General features: G+C 46.7%; 1 protein-coding gene across 7 annotated transcripts in view; it reads left to right on the top strand.

Moving 5' to 3' along the window:
* The first annotated feature begins 29 nt into the window (after positions 1–29).
* Positions 30–20,005, top strand: part of furina (furin (paired basic amino acid cleaving enzyme) a) — a 106,414-nt gene continuing 86,438 nt past the window's right edge. For 2 of the 7 annotated variants that reach the window (XM_035419288.1, XM_035419294.1), the window contains exons 1-2: positions 2,952–3,813; positions 11,164–11,559. In XM_035419288.1, coding sequence (XP_035275179.1) covers positions 11,380–11,559 — 180 coding nt within the window. In that variant the 5' untranslated portion in view covers positions 2,952–3,813; positions 11,164–11,379. Of the gene's footprint in view, positions 129–2,951; positions 3,814–4,316; positions 4,567–4,622; positions 4,667–6,275; positions 6,381–11,163; positions 11,560–20,005 lie in introns of those variants that run through there. The other 5 variants (XM_035419291.1, XM_035419290.1, XM_035419293.1 and 2 more) reach the window with 5 other exon arrangements.

Consider the following 20,005-nt stretch of genomic DNA (forward strand, 5'->3'; position numbering starts at 1 on the left):
GTGTGTGTAGTTTAAAAACTTGCAAGACTGGATAACTCTGCATGGATGCACTCCTCCTGAATATGTTCAATTTAAATTGAGAAGAGGCAGGACTGCTGTGCTGGAGCAAAGGTATCGAAGGAAAATCGGTAATTTGTGTGACCAGAGAACCTGGTGCAAGTGTCATATCAAATTTCATATGGAAAAACAGCCTAATCTGCATTCGTCTATTTGTTGAAACGTTTTTTTCCCCAGAGAACGACCCAAACATTGTAATATAGTAACGACCTATATAAATACCGTAGAGATACTATTTTGCGACGTTAACAGGTTAGGGATTTTTCAGTTAACTCGCTAGTACTGACAAAAGGCTTCAAGAACGTTCAGAAAAGTTGATGTTTTGGATGCGAGAACGCTATAACAAACTGAAAACTATGAAAAATATTTATTGTTCCAAGCAGGTTCAGTCGCAGTCGCAGAACGTTTCGGGCACGTGCAAATTAATGCCGCAATCCACCGTTCGGGAAAAAGCATCACAAGTGCACATGTAAAGTGCATTTTAAAATGGCAGTTAAACATTTCTAATCCTCATAATATAATTAATGCAAATCAAATGGCAGTTGAACACTTCTAATCCTCATAATATAATGTAAATCACATTCCGAAATTCAATTATGTTTACGAAAATAATACGAACAATATTATATAAAGCAGTGGTTCTCAAATTCGGCCTCGGGACCTTTCTGTGTATGTCGGTTTTTGTTAAACCTATTGTGTTTCTGTTCTATCATGATTATTTCGTTAAACTTATTAACGCAATGCCGGTTTGGCTCGTCAATTGTTTTGTCTTTGAATTTTTCCTTACCTGCCATGTGATTAGTTGTAGTGGCCAGGTGTCCACAATTCACCAAGTAGGTCAGTCACCCCAAGTAGGTCTTCAGTTTGTTCAGTCAAAATTTTGTTTGTCCTTTTTATATAATCATTTGCAATATAACAATGTGATTATGGCACTTTTATTCTTCATGGCATGTGTAGCTATTCCTGAAATAATGTGGCTAGTAAGATAAATAAGAGGGTAAATTATCTCTCAAAACTTTAAAAGCTTCTAATTAAGAAAAGTCAACAGCTTGTTAAAATTCTAGAATTACAATAATGGTCTGACCAAAAATCAGCATACTTGGGGCTCCCCAGGACTGAGTACACTGAGCAAACTAGAGGAATGTACTTGTTGGGAAAGTATTTTCAAATATACCGGGAAGCGGGCTAAACTCAGGACATTTAATTAAAGTAGTCTAAAAATGTTTAACCGACTCAGGTTACACCTGTAGATGAGTATATTTTGGGTTGAAAGTATACAGTTGGTAGAAATGCTAGTAACTAACTTTGGTGAAATTTAATTCATTTCAGGCCTTGAGTAAGCTGTCACCTTAATTCTGTTGTAACTTCAGTCAAATGGACAGGTTATCGATAGTAAAAGTCTCTAATTCATGTAGTCTAGTATGAAGTGCAGCTTGAATGTCCTTATAACAGGATAATTGCAAAAGCTGGTTAAAATTCAATGGCTTTTTAATGGTCACTGAAATCTGCGAACATATTTGGATGTTCGTGAAAGGACATGAATGCAATTATGAGTGCAAAACAGAATGCCAGCCGTATTTCAGCCAACTGAATGAAAGAGGATTAAATAGCTGTTTCACAGCCAGGACTGTCCAAGATCCATACGGAAGGATTGTTACCTGGATTACTTCACTGGGACCAACCCAAAATATGGAGCACTCAGAACACCAAAATACAACCCCATTAATGAAAAAGGGTGATTGACATTTGATGTCCTGGACATCTTCCTCAAAGTCAACAGACGAGAGTGCAGGGACTGCACCATGAAGAAAATGTATGTCCTCCGACTCCCCTTTGAGTGCTTCAGCTGTCCTTATTTTGGGTTATTCCTTGTGAGGCAATGTGGGTAAGGATCCTTCTGTTTGCAACTCTGACATGCAGCCCACATGTATGCTATATTTCACACTTGGGGATGTGGTAGTTATAACTTTTCACTTAATTTGGCCATTATAAATAAATACATTAAATAATTGACTGGTTTAGCCATGCCTTTCCCACATTAAATTGATTTGATCTTTTAAGTGTGCGGTCCAAGGATCACATTGGATATTTACATGTCAGTATGCCATATGGTTGAAGACGTCATCCTGGAAAATGCCTAAATGGGTAACAAGTAAAACTGAATAGCTCACAGGCAATTATATTTAATCATTTTAATCTGTTTATAAATAAGTAAAGAAATAAATAAATGATAGAACACATAATAGGATAGTGGATGTTATTTCCAATAACAAAATATTCAGCATGAGGATAGTTGTATGGAATGGAATGTTCAGCTCAATTTTCTTAAAATTGGATTTAAAAATGGTGTACTGTCCCAAGTTTAAACCAGTCCACAGTGAGTGTATAGAGTACTCTCTAGCAGTACAAATCATGAACTTTCAAAAACCTGGATTTTGTCATGTTTCTAAGGTGGCCAATTTTGTCCAAATGTATTGTCTTGGTTTTGGGCCTATATATGTATTTTAGCTCCAATCAGTTATTTTCTTAGATCTAAATAAGCATACTGAATATTTGATTTTTTTAATTTTATCTATTTGCTTATATTAATTTGTTTATTTACTGTATACAGTATATTATACAGCACAGAGAAAATTAAGTTGCCAAAAAATAGGATGAGAATCTATTTTAGGGACTATTGTGTTCCTGCTCTTTTTCCCGAAGTACACCATAACGTTTCAACGAAGGTTTTGTGTTGTAGCCACTAGCCACGAGACGTCTGTAGATGGTGCCAGATTACCAATACCTATAAACTTTGTCACAAAAGAGGCGTGTCCATATAATTTTCCTTTTGCCCGTTTCTCCCTGAACGTGACGTATTTCCTGGGGTCTGTGGACGACTACTCCGCGTAGGTTGTGTGGGGGGAAAACTGTTTGATTTGAAGATTTAGTCTTTATATACAGCACATTTGTAAATTGCTAAGAGCTTCATGGATAGCGTATGAATTACAAATATAAGCCAGTACGAATTCTTTAACAATGCATCTTTGAAACGTGGTATGTAGCTAACTGACGACCACAATCAGAGAAAGGCAATGGAAAGTTCCCCTCTTTGCTGGTAATCCACTAGGCGCATGTAGAGTGTGCAAAGTAGCTCAGTCAGTATCGTTAAGGGGGCTAAGGAATTTGGGCTGCCGGAGTATTGTAGCTATATTGCATGCTAGCGTCATTCCTCTTTCTCTGCTCCGATACAGGCTGTTTGTATATTGTAACCACGCCGCTATATGTAAACCACAACAAGCTGGGCTGCAGCTGAAACATGACGCCGCCGCTGCAGTCGGCTGTTGTTAGGTGGAGCGGAGGGGTTTAGAATAACATATCCCGTGCTCCAAGGGCTGTCGCTCAAGCAGGGTCGGTCTGAGGGGTCCCGGGTATAGTGTAGTAAAGGGTTGGGTTGGTGGACAACAGTCAACGAAGCTCCGACGCGGGACAGGACTGTTTGACGTGAAGAACTTAACGCGTGTTTGGGAATCATCGGAAGGCAGCTAACATTGGCTGCCAAGTTCATCTAATTCCCAGCTAGCTAGCTAGGTAACGTTACTTCGAAAACAGCCTCTCCATAATATCTGAACAAGAAACTGGGAAAGTATCTTAGGAACGGATACAGTCAGTATATGTATACATCTGCACCTCCAACCATTAACGTTACCGAAGGAGGAAAACATATTCCAGACCATAGTCATAAACAAAGTGGATGTCGTCGCAGAAGAGGTTATGGTAAGATTTTTTTGATATCATTCACTTGACAAATTACGCTAGCTAGCTAACACCATAATTACTTTTCGGTAGCTAGCTAGCTCACGTTAGCTAAAACCACACACGCTGTAGCTTCGCTGACTCGATACTGAGCGAGCTAGCTGTGTAATGTATGATTAAAAGCTGGGTCAAGCGTTGGAACTTGTATGGACTAACAGTTAGCCAACACGAACTTTTTGCTCTTAATACGTACCATAATCTGGTTAATTTGATAGTTGGTGAAAGCGATTTTATTTTTACTTCAGCTACACTTACGTTACAAACTGTAACTGATCATAATTATTGGCCATGTAGCTGGTGGTCAGTGTCAACTAGCTAGCTAGGTAACGTACTCAACGTTTGAAAAACAACTCGGCTAATTAACATCAACGTAGCTGCATGGGTTTATCATTGGATAGCGGGCTGTTGAGACGAGGAAGTTCTAGTAAATAGGCGAGGAAGTTCGAGTAAATAGACAACAGCTAGCTAGCCAAGCTCTGTCCCTTGCTATATCTAACGTCAGTTTAGAGCTAGTTCTTCTGAGTTATTTACAGCTAGACTATCTCCCTAACTGTCTAATCTTAGCTAGCTAGGTACTTGAGCGTCAGAAATGCGCAACTGGGGCATGGAGTCCGGAACGCCACTGGCTAAATTAAATACAGAAAACTAAGGATATCCCTGCCCACAATCTATACGCGAATCAGATGTCGTTGCCAGCCGTGGATCCATGAACAGGTATCATTGGTCAGGATGTTCAGATAAATAACATTGCTAACGGTGGTAGTGAGTGATGTTTTCTTCACGGCGAACACCGTCTTCGTGTTGGAGAACCTAGGTAACTTGGCAAGATCGTTAACTAGTTACCTGCCTGGCTAGCTAACGTGACAACTAGTCAGCTGACTAACACTGAACTTATTTGTCACTCTTTAAATACTCTATTCGGGATTAAATTTCAGCATAGCTAGCTACTTCTATATGTTATATGAAACCATTGGATAAGTATAATGTGGTCAACTGAAAAGTTAAATGGAAGCGTACACGTTAGTTAGACTAGTCTTAACTGGAATACAGGATATTCCGGCAGTTTTAGTGGAACGTAAATTCAGAACGTGTGTGGTAACGTTACTCGGAGCTGGCAAGCTGTTGGTGTTTGTGTACGTTTAGTATTGACATTACGTTTACAGTTTGGATCAGTCTTTACAGCACTAATGATTTCGATGTTTTCTCTTGTCGATCTGGAAATTATGGTCATGAGGTTTTTAGATGATTGTTGCTTATTCGTCCGTGTTGCGTGATTATTGTTATTGTCCTGATTACCCTTTCTCAATTTAAGAATTATCTAACATTAGTCACAGCGGTGGACAATACATAGAAATAATTTACCCAATACCGGCGTTCATTCAAACATTTTGAGAACATTAAACTTGTGACTTGTCTAAGTCCTTAGCTCTGTCCAGGAATTGTAGAAATGTTAAGTTTATCTTAGCCTAAGCAGGAGAACGGGGTATTTTAACGGGTTTGTTAACAATATACAATTTTTTGGGGGGGTATGTTGCGTTAGAAATTCAGTAAATAGAAAAGCCGTTCTGAAAACTGAAGTGGCTTACAATTCAGTGAGTCACTGTAGACAGGGTGGGTCATGTCCGATGATATCACCGCAGATGTGCCTAAACAATTCCTGGTTCTCTTTGGATTGGTTATCTTTTTCTTGAAAGTCCTCCATTATATAATCTAAAATGTCCCGTGATTTTATGTCAGCGGCCAGGCAACAGTTTGTTGCCCACACAATTCATTGCAGTTTCGTGAGTGTTTCAGTTGCAACGGAGCATTGATTACTTTGATGTGCATCGTGGCCAATATGTTTTTACGCAGGCGAAACGCAAATTGACGTTTAGGGTAAAGCTACAAGCAAAGTTCCAGTCATACACGTGCCACCTTTAGAATGCATGCCCCAAGGTCTGCCAAATACCGATACTTTTTATTTTGTTATTATTTTTTAAGATTCGCCAGACATGAATACGAGCATACTGGACTACTCGGGGATCTATTGCTTGCATGACTAGTACGTGTATTCTAATAGTAAGGGCGACTGTAGTCCTTTTTTAGCTTCGTTATAATTGACATGCTGTGAAATACATCATATGAATCGCATGTTTTCTTTATGAAAGACTGCGGACGTCTACGCACAATTTCTTATCGGTTGCTTTTTGCTGATATGATTTAAAGAAAGCGTATCTACATTCCTGACGTAGAATGGTTTTGTGGATTTCAATTTGTGACGCGCAATACTGGCATTTTCTTTGAGCGTTTCTTCAGAACAAAAAACAACAACAAGCATAAAAAAACACGCACAAGTTCAACCACTCTTGGCAGGAACTTAAGCGTTTTTCGCTTGAAGTGCCTTGGAGTGTTCTAATGAGGTCACTGAGAGGGGGGTGTACTTTGAAACGTGGGTTACAGCAGGCGTTACTCGCTGGGTTAGGTGTGCGTGTCTGTGTGCAGTTCTGCATTTCGTTAAAGAACACTGCCGAAAGAACAGGAACGTCGAGGTGAGCTGCATTTACCATCAGCTTTTATCGCTCTACGCATCTGGTTATTTGTTTGTATCAGGGTTCATGATACAAGGTGGATTTAATATATGAGTACTAACCATGTGAATAAATTTGCTATTCACACGTTATCACTTAACGTCATAGTAAAGTTTCATTCTGCTAAGCAAACGAAATGGCAAGATTGGCTTCATAGAATTGAGCAAAATACAGTACTTTCACAAAGTAGTGTCGAGCATATTTAGATGTGCTCAGCTCAGCTAACCAGTTAAATATCTGGAAACCACAATTCATCGAAATGTCAGAATGTTGATGTTCACCACCTGTTGGTATTACTGTCCGTGTGCATATTCTTACACGAGTCGTTTTCTCATTGAAAACCATTACGTTTCTGAATAGATTAAAAATATTGTACATTTATTTTTTTTTTAACATTCTGAATATTGAAACAACTGGTGCAAATCAAGTGCTGTTCTCTTTGAGAGTGCTAAAGAGGTTACAGTTTTAAAGTTTGTTCTGACGGCTGATTGGGCTGATCATGTTGCTCTACTGATAGTAAAGCTTGTGGGTAATAAGAGCAAAGTCCATACATTCTCAAAGTGAACATTTCTGGAAGATTTTTCTGTGGTGGTTGGTTATGGTTGCAACACGCTGCATTATCTTTGTCAGTAAGGGTGTCAATGCGATTTGACCGCTTTCACATGCCATTATCATGATTGTTATTGTTATGATTCTTACATTTTTTGGAAATTGGTAACATTTTTACTGAATGTATTTTCAGCAAAAAGGCTGTAGGCTTTCGGTAGTTTGCAACCTTTTTTTGGATAGAGTGTAACAACAAGAAATAGGATTTTATCCTATTTCACTTCATGTTACATTGAAGTGACTACACACACTATGTTTGGCATATAATCTGTCTTTAAACCGGAGTGACTGGAATTGTAGCCTAGCTTACATTTCACCATTGAGCCGGAGAAGACAGTTTAATGCTTCTACATTGATTGATACTCGTCTTTTGTCAGCATACATTTAAGCTAAAATTGCTTGTTGTAGCCCTGGCTTCATTTTTGAGACGTTTATGTCCAGTGTTTAGAAGACGACGCTTCCTAAGGGCAGATAGCCTAAATGGGGAATACAGTCTGAAACTAGTGAAGTTACAAAAACAAATGTCACTGCTTAACTATTTTGTCTCAGTGCTTGTACATGGCATTTAATTCCATAGACAGTACTATTATTTTTAGAGTAATACACTTGGTTGCCAAAGTCTGGAGAGAACTTCTCCACAAAGCATGTTTTTTTTTTTTTGGTTCGTTAGCCTTGTAAAACTATATATATATATATATATATATATTCCACTGTTTTATTTTTGTCCTTTTTACTTGATTGTTTTTACTTCTGTCACTTTCTGTAAAGCATATTGAATAGCACTGTGTGTTTGAAATGTGCTATATAAATTTCTTTTTTTATTATGAGATGAGTGAATTTATTTTACTGTGCTTTCTGTCAAGGTCATATTAAAACATTAGTCAACATTAGCCATTTGCACTAAACATTTTTGGTTGAGGCACTTATTTTGAAGTCCTCATTTTCAACCTTGGGAAGTAAATATGGAGGGAAAGAATCGTAAAACACTTTGATATGTCGTACAATAAATACAATACAATACGCTCATTTTTCCACGTTGCCATTTGGTTCTTTCTTTGACGATCTTCAGAACTCAAAGCACAGTTGCCATGCCGGTGCCAAAATCAGGTTTTGCTTTTGAAGCGAATAGTTTGATGCTAATTGTATTGCAGTTTGTTTCTTGAGGAATATTTCACTGGCTTTGATGCAAGGCAGATTTCTCAAACTTGCCATAGTTTCTAGTTTGTTTTTAGATGCTGTGGAATTTTCCTCCTTGCAGTTATGCAAATGAACATTGCTACACTTTACGACGATCCAAGCAAAGCAGTGGTGCATTACAAATGTAGTAATTGTTACCCCTTGTTTGTGGAGTTTGAACTGTGTTGTTGGAACAGCTGCAGTATAGTCTGCTGAAAGGGACACAGACAACTTTAAGCACCGGAGTCAGTGCGGAGAACTGGAATCAACACTTGTCATGTATTGCCACATGATCTGCCCTGTTAAAATAAAGTAATCTCTTCAAATGTGTTTTCATTTGTTTCCTTTTAATCAGCTGTGTAAATGTAGCATAGGCTTTCTGTTCGTAAACTACATTGCTACCCAGAAAAAATTAAGTAGGCCACTATCAACTTGCTTATACTCTTTCCAGTTTTTATGAATGTTTTATTCTTTACTATACATTGTGTCCAGGTGATATACAATGTGCATTCTAGTTTTTTTGTATGTAGTACTGTTGTTCTGCAAAAAGGTTCATTAAGTTTTTGGTGTCTGTTACTGTGTACTGTGTATCTTGACATACGTGCCATGGATTTCAGGGACTGTGGTTCTTGCATGTTTATCTATCTATTACATTTAAGACAGTGCTGTAGCGTAGCCAGTTAGCTTGCTATTTCTAGCTTTAATGGCCTCTAATGAAAGCCTGCAGCATGACAGCTTCGATCCACTTTCCTCTGTTCCCACAGCGGTTGATAGCTACTTTTTACGGGTTTCTTAAGCGTGTGCACATTCAATATAAACTCTTCATTTTCTGTGATGCACTGCTTCTTTTTATTTTGGGGAATTGGTAAAAGTGTGTTCTTTTTCATTAGCATTAAAGAAATATGTACGCTATTCCCAAACTCCAAATGCACTTCAAAACCTGCTTGTTTTGCGTAGGCTATTTGCGGCTGTTAGTGTGTGTAGCCTCTAGGGTGCCGTGTGGGCTGAGGGGGGACATCCCAGGGGCTTTTGCTAACTGTTCTTCTTTAAGCTTAGAAGAAATCACTAGTTGAAATTATTCTGCTCTCTTTCTCTCTCTTCTTGGAAAAATCTGTTTGGCAAAAAAATGCCTCTTACTGAAATGTATTGTACAGTTGCAGTAGAGGAACAGGTTATTAATGCATATGGGGTTAATACAACAAGTTTGACAGCATTCATCTAAGACAAAAAAAAAGTCTTTAAGAATTAACTAGTTGTTCACTGGGCTTTGACACATTGCAGTTTCATAATCTTGGACAAAATAGTGGTGGACTCAGGCTTCTGCCTATCTGAATTGTCTGAGTCTCTCGTTCTCTGAGACTTAATGCCCCCACCATCTCTGAGAGGTCACACAATTGTGAGATTTCTACACTGGCACTTGGTTTGGCTTAAGTAATGATGTGCAGTCTTGGAAGTGCCTTTCATGTCTTGACACAGGAAGATACTCTCCTTTTGGCCCTTTTGTCATTCTTCTCCCAAAGGAAGGGACTGCATAATGTACTGGTGTGAGCCTCGGAGACGCCCTCATTAATCCAAGAGAGTTCACTGTAAACTCAACAGTGGTTTCCTGTGTATGCACACATGCATGCGCACGCGCACAAACGCACTCTCACCCATACCCACACCCATAAACACAAACACACACACGCTTGAATCTTTTCTGCTTCCCACCAAGTATGAAGAGAAAACAAGACCCACTCAGCTATAGCTCTGAACACCCCCCCCCCCCCCCCCCCAGTGAAGACCATGTGTGCAGCACTTCTGCTTTTAGAGGAACTTTGATGGAGATGATCTTCATTTCAGGTGTCATTTTATCAGCAAACAAGTAGCGTACTTCTCACTACAGAAACCTGCTTTCCTAGATGGAAATCTCTTAATAGCGTTTTACAGTTCAGTAATCCGTTTGTCTTGTGTATTATCAGCTTTGTAATCAGGGTTGTACTTGTTTTGCTCACAGCTAGTGGATGCAGGAAATGACAGAGCTGCTACAAACTGATTGTGTATTAATTGGGCCATCTCATTGATGAAACAATCTGCACTTTGTTCTTTATTGTGCTGCGGTGTGGTTTTTCCTCCTGGCGTATGTGGCTGTGTCTTTCAGTGTCTGCTTCAGGAGGTGTTGAGAGGAAGCAGTGCAAAGCCTTTTTATAATCTATGACAAGGGACACCTGCCAGCCTCGCTTATTGGAAAAAGCCAGAGAGGATTTGTGTTGGGGGGGGGGGGGGTTGAATATTTAAATGGCTGTGGGTTTGCTGTCAGCGCTCTGGCTCTTGGGCTCAGGACTTTCAGGCTGTTAGGACAGGCCTGCCCAACCCCCTGTACATTTTTCAGTGTAAATGTAGTGGAGTCTCTGATTTTACTTTATACTGGGACATTTACTATTTCATTAGCAAGATATAGGTATCATATGCAAGACTGTAGCCTACGTCCAACAGTCCAGAAATTTGCATAATAGTAAGGGGATGATTGTGGCTGGAAGCACATTAAATTGTCTCATTTAATTTAGTTATAAAAGTTATATTGACTTTGGACATCAATACACCAATCATTGAAATGTTTGTTTTAAAACCATTTTTAATATTCAAAGTTGTGGATGCTATGCCATTAATTAGGCATTTGCCACAAGTGGCTGACTTTATTAATTTGCTAAAATACTTCCTTGTGTAGGAAGCCCAGTTCTGTATCCATAATGTACTTTAGATTTTCTCTATAACCTGGGAATCTCCCGCGTGTGCATTTACTACAATATGTTGAAAATATTGGTACCGTATTGCCTGCTGCTGTATGTAAATAGGGCTGCAATCCATAGTTTTCAGGAAGGGATGCAGAGTGGCTGTGATTGACAGGGCCTAATAGTGTGGTTTGGCTGTGCCTGTCTCCGCTCATCAGTGACCTTCACCTGTGCTCTCTCCTCTCTCCCAGGTGAGCCCAACGCTGTCCTGATCTCCCCCGGTCTCCACTGACCGCCAGCTTACATGTGCCCAGAGCAGCCCAAATCGCTAACAAGGTAGCTGTACCCAGAAAATCACCGCAGGAGCAGAAGGTTCGGCACTACCTGCCCCCCGCCTCGCTCCGCCCCCGCCCCGCCCCGCCCCGCCCTGCCCCGCCCCTGCCCACCCGGCCCCCCCGCGCTTCTCCATGGATCTCCGGCTGGCCTCGCCGCCGCTGCTCTGGACGCTGCTGCTCTACCTGGCCTCTGCGGCCCAGCCGCCGGCTGAACCGAAGGTTTACACCAACACGTGGGCCGTCCACGTAGCGGGCGGAGCCGAGGAGGCCGCCCGCATCGCCAGCAAGCACGGCTTCATCAACCACGGCAACGTGAGTACAGGCCGGCCCGGCCCCGGGGCGCTTCCTCCCCGCGCGCGCCGCTCTTTAAGGGAGGCGCATGGTGACGTCCAGGGACGCGCGCGCCTTTGCTCCAGTGCCGTAACAGGGAGGGCAGCTTTGAGAAGGGGGTCTGAGCCTGGGCTGAGCAGCCGTGCCCGAGCCCAGGCTGCTCTCGATGAGGGCCCGGGGGGCATTTCTGACCCTGTGCCGTTTGTGCGCGCGCACTCCGAGCGAACCTGACAGAAAGCCGCGGGAAAACGCTCCTCGTTACCGTGGCGACACGGCGGGAGCGTTTCTCCGGCCGCCCTCGCCCTCCAGGTGGACGTCGGGCTTGAAGAGCCCCCCTGTTTGCGGGCGCGTTTTAAGGAGGTCCGTACAGAAGATAAACGAGTCGCTGGCACGGCCAGAGGCCGCTTCACCTGTGTGTCATTTGGCGTACGATTAAAACGACCCTTTGGCTTGTGATTCAGGCTGCCGATGGGGCAGCTCTAATCCCGCGCCCATCAGGGGAAATGTGTGTTTGCTTTGTGGCAGGCAGTTCCAATCAGTGCCGTTGTTCAAACAGTCTCAGAAGCACTTTTTTTTCTGAGAGCTTGTCTGCTGTGTTTGCATTAAATGTATGTCTTTTACAAAAGCCTAACTCCTCCCCCCCCACCCCCACCAGTCCAGCACTCCCATTACCAAACAAGCAATTAGGCTCAAATGGATGAAAATGTCCCTTCCTGACTGCTTACATAACTTTTTAATTGTCCCGCCGCCCTGCGCATTTTCAGCTGTCGTACAGTGAATTACCCAGCAGCGGCCTTTTTTTGTGCTCTCCTCTTGTGTTAGCGGAAAGAAAACATGGGAAAACATTATTCCAGCTTTTGGAAAAGGCTTCCTCCTCCCCTGGAAGGGCGCTTGACCCCTCGTCCCGATGCTGTTCTACACTACCTCGGCCCCGCGTCGCTCAGACGCTGCTGCCAGTTGTACGCGCGGGGGCCAGATTATCCCGTCAACAGATGGGTCCCCCCAGACTGAATACCCAATCTGTACGTGTGTAGGGGGGCTTTGAACTAAGGATTACAGAGTGCTTGTGAGGAAAAGGAAGAAGAGTGTAAATTTGGGTGGGATGTGGCAGGTTCGTCTAGTCTCAGGAAAAGCGTGTCTGGTCGAGACGCTTTGTCTGCGTTTCCTTCATTCAGATTGAGGACGAACCCCATGAATAATTAAGCTTTCCTTCTTGTCTGTCCTTGAGCATTGAGGGGTGGGTACGCAGCAAATCAGGGTTAGCCCAGCCCTGTTCCTGGAGATCTACTGTCCTGTAGGTTTTCACTCCAACCCTAATTTGACACACCTGATTCTACTAATTATGTGCGCAACAAGATCTCTAACTCAAATAACTTTGTTAGGGTTGGAATAAGAACCTACAGGACTGTCCAACTCCAGGAACAGGGCTGGCCAGCCCTTGCTGTAAATGAAGGGTTTTCCATCTAGGGCCTGGGTGCTGCTGGAATCCGTGCTGTCGTCTACAGTAATGTATTTACTCGAAGCAGAAGTGGAAGGATCCTGTTTACAGGGCGATTGCTTCTCACTCCCCCCCCATCTTATACAAACCTCTTCAGCTTGACACTAAACTTCCTCCGTTCAGTCAAGTGGCTTCACTGGAGAATTCATTAAATTTCGGATGCTCCTGCATGCAGTTTCTCGTGAAATTACGCATGTGAGAGAGCAACATCCTGTGATGCAGGTGGAGGGGGGTGGTGGAAACACACACAAACTTTAAGTGGACGTACAGTCACATGTTTACCCTGACGTCTGCCTCCTGTTGATCTCGTGAGTATGTGTTATGATGAGCTCTGTGCACCGTGCTGGCCGCTCGGCTGTAATTGGCCGCGCTGTGTATGCCCTGTGTCACGTCAAGCACTTGTTAAGTAGGACCTTTCAAGTTTGCCAAATATTTTTGACGTGCCGCTCCTCACTGAGTCACGAGGACCGTTCCTCTGCTCCACCCGCCCGGAGAAAGGGGTCCCTGCATTCAAACCTGGATTTTCCATGGAAACGCGACCGAAAGCTAATCTGTGCCACTGGGAACAAGCTGGGCGCACATGAAGGGAGCAGCAGGGGATTACACAGCCAGTGCATGGTGGGGGGGGGGGGGATTATGTATGCAGATTGAAGGAAGGCGGTGTGGGAATTTGTTATGGACCCCAGGGTTAGCGCCCATCGTCTTTGCAGTAAGAGCTGTGGCACTGCTGATAGGCTCAAGCTCAGAATAACATCTCCCCAAGGGGGCGCTTGCTCAAGAGCGGTGTTCTTTAAGTGCCGTTGGATTCTCTTGGTCTTAGGGGAGTGGAGCTGGAGCCGACCTGTCCGAATGACACGGTGTAAGGTATGGGTCGCGGCCCCTCTCTGGTGAGCCCGGGGGAGCCGGTAGCTCAGGTGCGTGTGCGATGGGCCAACTCCCTTTTATTGGAATGGAAAGCTCTACCTGAATCCCTGGCAGCGCTGAGGTGTGATTGGCTAACACAGAGTTGGATGAGCCAAGGGCCCTCTAGTGCAGTGAGGCCCAGCCTACACACACAGTAGTAGTAGTAGTGGGGGGAGGGGGGTGGCCCAATTCCCCCCCCCCCCCTTTTTTTTTTTTATTGGTGCCCTCCCTCCTTCAGGGTGTGTCTGACAGCGACGGTAATTGGACATTTTGCTGTGACACTAAGACAGCCTTATGTGCGCTTCCTTTTCCTTGTGAGCACTACATCTTCTGTTCCCGGGAGCAGCCAGATGCGCCCCCCCCCCCCCCCCCCCCCCCCGCCGGCCTGCGCTCCTCAGCGTGACAATCGATACGTGATTAGTGGCCGCATTGAGACTGCCGGGCTTAGCGCTCACCATCGGTCCATTTGTCCCAAGGAAAGGCGGGCTGTTGATCGAATGTCACATGTGGCTGAAATTTGGCCGCAATTTCGCAACTGTCAGAACATAATCACAAAATGAAGGCAGTTCTGGCGCTTATTGGACCGGGGAAGCGAAAGAGCCTTTGTGCGATGCCAAGATTGCATGTTCATTCATATAATGCAGAATGCAGCCTACGGGAGAGAATTGGCAGCAGATGACCGCTCCAGTTGATATTACTCAAAAGGGAGGCCGGCCTGAAAAGAGCCCGTCGTAGTTCAGCTGCTTTCCTTTTAGAGATGAGTAACTTCGCTGCAGTCGCTGCCTTGGCCCCTGAATAATGTTTATCTTGAGCCCCGAGTTCTTGCTGAACCAATTTGTCACGGCGGGGGATGAAGGCGGCGCGGCGAGGCGGCAGGCAGCCGGGCCCTCGGCGGCAGTGGAGAGAGCGAGGGTTTCGTCACGCCGCTCGCGCTCCTTTCAGCGCCGAGCCCCGTCACACACCGAGCCCCGTCACACACACGCACCGAGCCCCGGGGTTTTTCCTCCAAACTCTCCGGCCGGCGCAAGACGTGCGTCACTCATTTTCCATCGCTTGTTTGGAGGGGCCACCGGGCGTTAGTTTCGGTCTTCGTGCCAAAAAGGTACCCTTCCTCCACTTTCCAGTGAACACCGCCCGGGTTCCTGTGTGCTGGAGGTGAGCACAGCCCCTGCGCCCTCGCTGCATCCGTTCGTGCGAATATTCAGGTCAAAGCCTTTTTTTTTTTCTTCTTTTTTTCGCTGTCATTAGAGCCGCGTGCCTTTCCCAGTGCAGCGGCGTACCGCGTCGGTATGACAGCAGTTACCGCAGTGTAAACCGCCGGGCGGCTCCATTTGCGTCAGTCTCGCCGAGCGCCCACCGCCCCCTCAGGGGGAATATCTTTCTCGGGTGGAGTGGTTTTCTACGCACTTTCACTTACCAACAGGTCGATGGCTCCCGGCAGCACCGGAACCTGCTGACGCTGGGAAAGTGCGAGGTGCTGCGCGCCCTCCTGTGCGTGGAGCGGCCGCCTGACCTTCCGCCCGCGTCTCTCAGCGACCCGGCCCGCCGCCCTCCATCGCGTAGCCGAATCGTGTTCACGGCCACCGGTTCCGTCGGGCCAGGCCTACGACCCGGTGCGCCGATGTCCTCCGTCACAGAGCTCCCCCCCGCTAAAATGCCCCGTTAAGGAAATCAAACGGGCCAATGAGCCGGCAAGGTGCTTTGTAAGGGGATCCAGCGCAACCCCCCCGTGTGATAAATAAGCCCTTTAGATTATGCTGATGAGCAGAGCAGCTAATGGATTAATAAAAGCTGGCTGGAGCAGCGGAAGGTTTTGAACCCGGGCCTGAGGCAGGGAGAACCAACCCCCCCCCATGTAATAAATGAGCCCTTTTGATTATGCTAATGAGCAGAGCAGCAAATGGATGAATAAAAGCGGTGCAGGGTTTCGAACCCAGGCCCGAATCGGTTAGGACACCCTCCCCCCGTCCCTTCCCCAGGGGCTTTGGACACTTTCCAGACGGCACATCTCATTATCCCCCAGCCAGCGCCGCGTGATTCATGACCGTCCTCCTGCTCTGGGGCTGCCGCCTCCTCTGCTGGAGAGCGTTGAGGCTGCTCCTGCTGCTCACCTTGCGGAGAAGCCTGACTGAGACTGGTCCTGCTGCTCACCTTGCGGAGAAGCCTGACTGAGACTGGTCCTGCTGCTCACTTTGTGGAGAAGCCTGATTGAGACTGGTCCAGCTGCTCTCCTTGCGGAGAAGCCTGATTGAGACTGGTCCTGCTGCTCACCTTGTGGAGAAGCCTGATTGAGACTGGTCCTGCTGCTCACTTTATGCAGAAGCCTGACTGGTCCTGCTGCTCACCTTGTGGAGAAGCCTGATTGAGACTGGTCCTGCTGCTCACTTTATGCAGAAGCCTGACTGGTCCTGCTGCTCACCTTGTGGAGAAGCCTGATTGAGACTGGTCCTGCTGCTCTCCTTGCGGAGAAGCCTGATTGAGACTGGTCCTGCTGCTCACTTTGTGGAGAAGCCTGACTGAGACTGGTCCTGCTGCTCTCCTTGTGGAGAAGCCTGATTGAGACTGGTCCTGCTGCTCACTTTAGGGAGGAGCCCGAGCGCGGCGCTCAGGCCTGGCCACATCTGCTCGGCTCGCATGGACTGGGAATGGAGCGGAACTCCGCCTTTTCCCGCAGTCGTGACTGGCCCTGGGATTGGCTAGTTTTAGCGCTAATGCTTCCATGGCGTGCCCCGGGCCGCCACACGTGTTTATGCCATCTCCAGCCCATTGTTAGCGCCACGCTCAGATCAAAGCGCTCTTTACGATCCCGCTTTTGACGAAAACAAGGCTTTGGGCTCTGGCCTGGGTCCGGGGGAGAATTCCACAGCTGTGTAACCAGCCTGTTACTTGCGTGCCTGCAGGTGTCTCATTGAAGTGCCGTGCAGGCGGGATCGCACGCCGCAGCTGAGGGTTTTTTTACGAGGCATTGTCCCGGGAGAGCTTGCCCTGCCCCCCCCTCCCCACCCAGGCCCACGCGACGTGGCAGCTTCGAGTCCAAGGCCCAGACGGCGCCCTCACCTCTGCCAAAAACGAACCCCGTCGGGCCGGAAGAGGGAACGCGGGGACCGGGCGCTGGTGACGTCAGCTCCCCCTCCCGCTCGCCGTCCTCTTCCTGGCGCTGCGCGAGCGTTTCCCCCCCCCCCGCCGCGAGGTCAGGGCGGACAGACGAGCGGTCAGGGCGGACAGACGAGCAGTCAGGGAGACGAGAGGTCCCGAACGGCCGCGCTCTGCTTCCAAGGCCGCGGCCCTGCTCCGGCTGCGCTGCGATGTCACCGCGAGGAAGGAGGGTCGTGCCGGAACAGTCCGGACCCCGAAGCGTGCTCGGTGTTCCTGCTCTGGGCGCGCTCAGTCCGTCCCAGCAGCTCCTATCAGCGAGATAGGACGGAGTGTAGCACAGTGGGTAAGGGACTGGGCTTGTAACCGAAAGGTCGCAGGTTTGATTCCCGGGTAGGACACTGCCGTTGTACCCTTGAGCAAGGTACTTAACCGAAATTGCTTCAGTATATATCCAGCTGTATAAATGGATACAATGTAAAAATGCTATGTAAAAGTTGGATAAGAGCGTCTGCTAAATGCCTGTAATGTAATGAGACGATTACCGCAGTGTGAAACGTGTTTTCAGTGCACTTTGACGCGGCGAAACCCTTTGACGCTTTGGCTTTACTCTTGATTAAAATTGTCTCGCGTTACAAATGACTGTTATTTCGGTGCGACTTCCATACCTCCCTTGCATATTGAACTCGTAAGTACTACCTTCCTAATTACAGGCCTGGGGTACTTAGAGGCAGTGGAGGCCGGCGTGCCCTGAGGTGGTGGGATGATCGATTCAATCTGGGCTCTTTTGATTCGGCGTCCTTACGCTCCTGACAGCCTAACATTGAAGCGCCTTGTTTGTGTTTTTTTTTTTTCATTGACAGGCTGCCTAACTGCGGCATTCTGGATGTCTGCCTGTTTTCGAATAATTCAGTGGCAGTTCTGTGAAAGGACCCAAACCACTCAGGCAGACTTCCCCGTTTTCGGACGAGATTTCTTGCTCTGCTTTTTCGCTGAGATAAGGGTCCTTTATAGTACCGCGTGAACAAACACGGCCCGTTTCAGGAAACAGGAAGTTTGTCAGTAGACAAGCGCTTCATCGTCTCTGACACATGCACTTCAAAGCGAAAATCCCATCAATACTCAGAACTGGGCCACTTCCTTTGTTCTTGTGGTTTAGACTGTGACGATGGCGCTAATGGGTTGCTTGAAGAGTTCCTGTGCGGAGGGAGCGGGGGCTCGAGCTTGAATGAGTGTCATGCGTCTGTCTTATTAAAAGCAGCAGCTTTGTCAAAGGTATAATTAGACTGGGAGCCTCTGGCTCTGTCCAGCGGTCCGATTCTGCGCTTCAGAAGACACTCGGCATTCTGTTCAGAATATTGCGCCCCTCTGTAGAATACGCCCCCTCAGATGAGACTGGTGGTGCTCATTTCAGTGGGCAGTCGAGGCTGGGGGGGGGGGGGGTCATGTGAGCATTGCGGTCTTGTGACGGCGCATAGGAAGTGCGCTGCCCCCCAGCGCATGTCCGCTAAGCTGAGGCGGGGAGCTCGGGTAATGAGGATTGGTGGGAAACTTAGTTTTAAAGGCACCGCTGCAGAGTGCAGGCAGGCCTGTGAAGCCCTTGGGCAGTAGCGTGGTAGAATATTTCCACTTCAGAAGTCATGGTGAATGTTTCGCGCAAAATGGTGGCGAATTGTTAAAAAATGAAATGAGTAATTTCTCCTTTCGTTGTGGAGAGTGTGAAACCCTGCATGACCGCCTTTCTCCACCGGACTGAGACAGCGCTCCGGTTCCTGACCCCCCCTCGCCTCCTTGAGCCCCCGCCACCGGCTTCAGATTGCCCTTTCCGGAGCGATGCCCTTTTGGAAACGTTCGGGTGAGGGGCCGGCGGTAAAGCGGCTGTGCCAGGCCGTGCCAGCGTGCCGCCCGGCTCTCGGGGTGGTGCCAGGCTGCACAGAAGAGCGTCTGTGCGGAGATGTGCCGTACCTGCAGAGCGGGCCGTCCGCCACGCACAAGCCAGCCTTTCTCTGCCCGCTGCCCAAGGAGGAGGCAGGACTCCAGCAGGCCTAGCTCTGCACACAAGCACGGCTTTGTGTGGCTGCACCAGCAAGCGCACACACACACACACACACACACTGGTTTACACACACACACACACTGGTTTACACACACACACACACACATACACACATACACACACACACACACACACACACATACACACACATACATACATACATACATACACACACACACACACTCACTGGTTTACCCCCACACACACACACACACACACACACATACAGGTTTACCCACTCACACAAGCACATATCGGGCACGCACGTAAGTACACATGGAGCACACCCCCACACGTACAGAACACACACACACACACACACACACACACACACACGCCGTGGGATACTGCACCGACTTGAGTGTGCGCATATTTGCTGACCCCTCCCCTCTTCCTGGAAGAAAAGACGAATGGCTTTTTGATGGATTCCCATGCATCAGCCTGGATATGATAATCCTGAGAGCCATTTAAAAATACTTCCATAACCATGGGAACCGTTCGCAGTAAATGTTCCCAACTTTCCAACGGCGCCGTGCTCAATGACTGCCAGTACAGTGCCGTTCTAAAAGTGATCTGCGGTCTTTAACCCTTTCTGCTTCGTTTGCACTTAATGTGGAGCTTAAAGCTCTGGAGATTGATAATGAGGACAGCTAATTCGTCCGGATTCGTCTCCCCGGATGCGTGAGAAGTGGGCTGATTTGGATGATGCGGCGGGGTTCTCTGGGGCTGTCTGAGGAGGGGGCCTCGCTGCCGGATTGCCACATTTTCACCTTACCGCATCCAGAACTTGAGACTCCGTGGCTGCTGGGGTCTTAAGTATCCAGGAAAAATATTTATGAGTCAAAAGTAGGTGGAGGATTTTGAAAGAACATGGAGGA

Source organism: Anguilla anguilla, chromosome 5 (assembly GCF_013347855.1).
Source record: "Anguilla anguilla isolate fAngAng1 chromosome 5, fAngAng1.pri, whole genome shotgun sequence".
NCBI classification, from domain to species: Eukaryota; Metazoa; Chordata; class Actinopteri; order Anguilliformes; family Anguillidae; genus Anguilla; species Anguilla anguilla.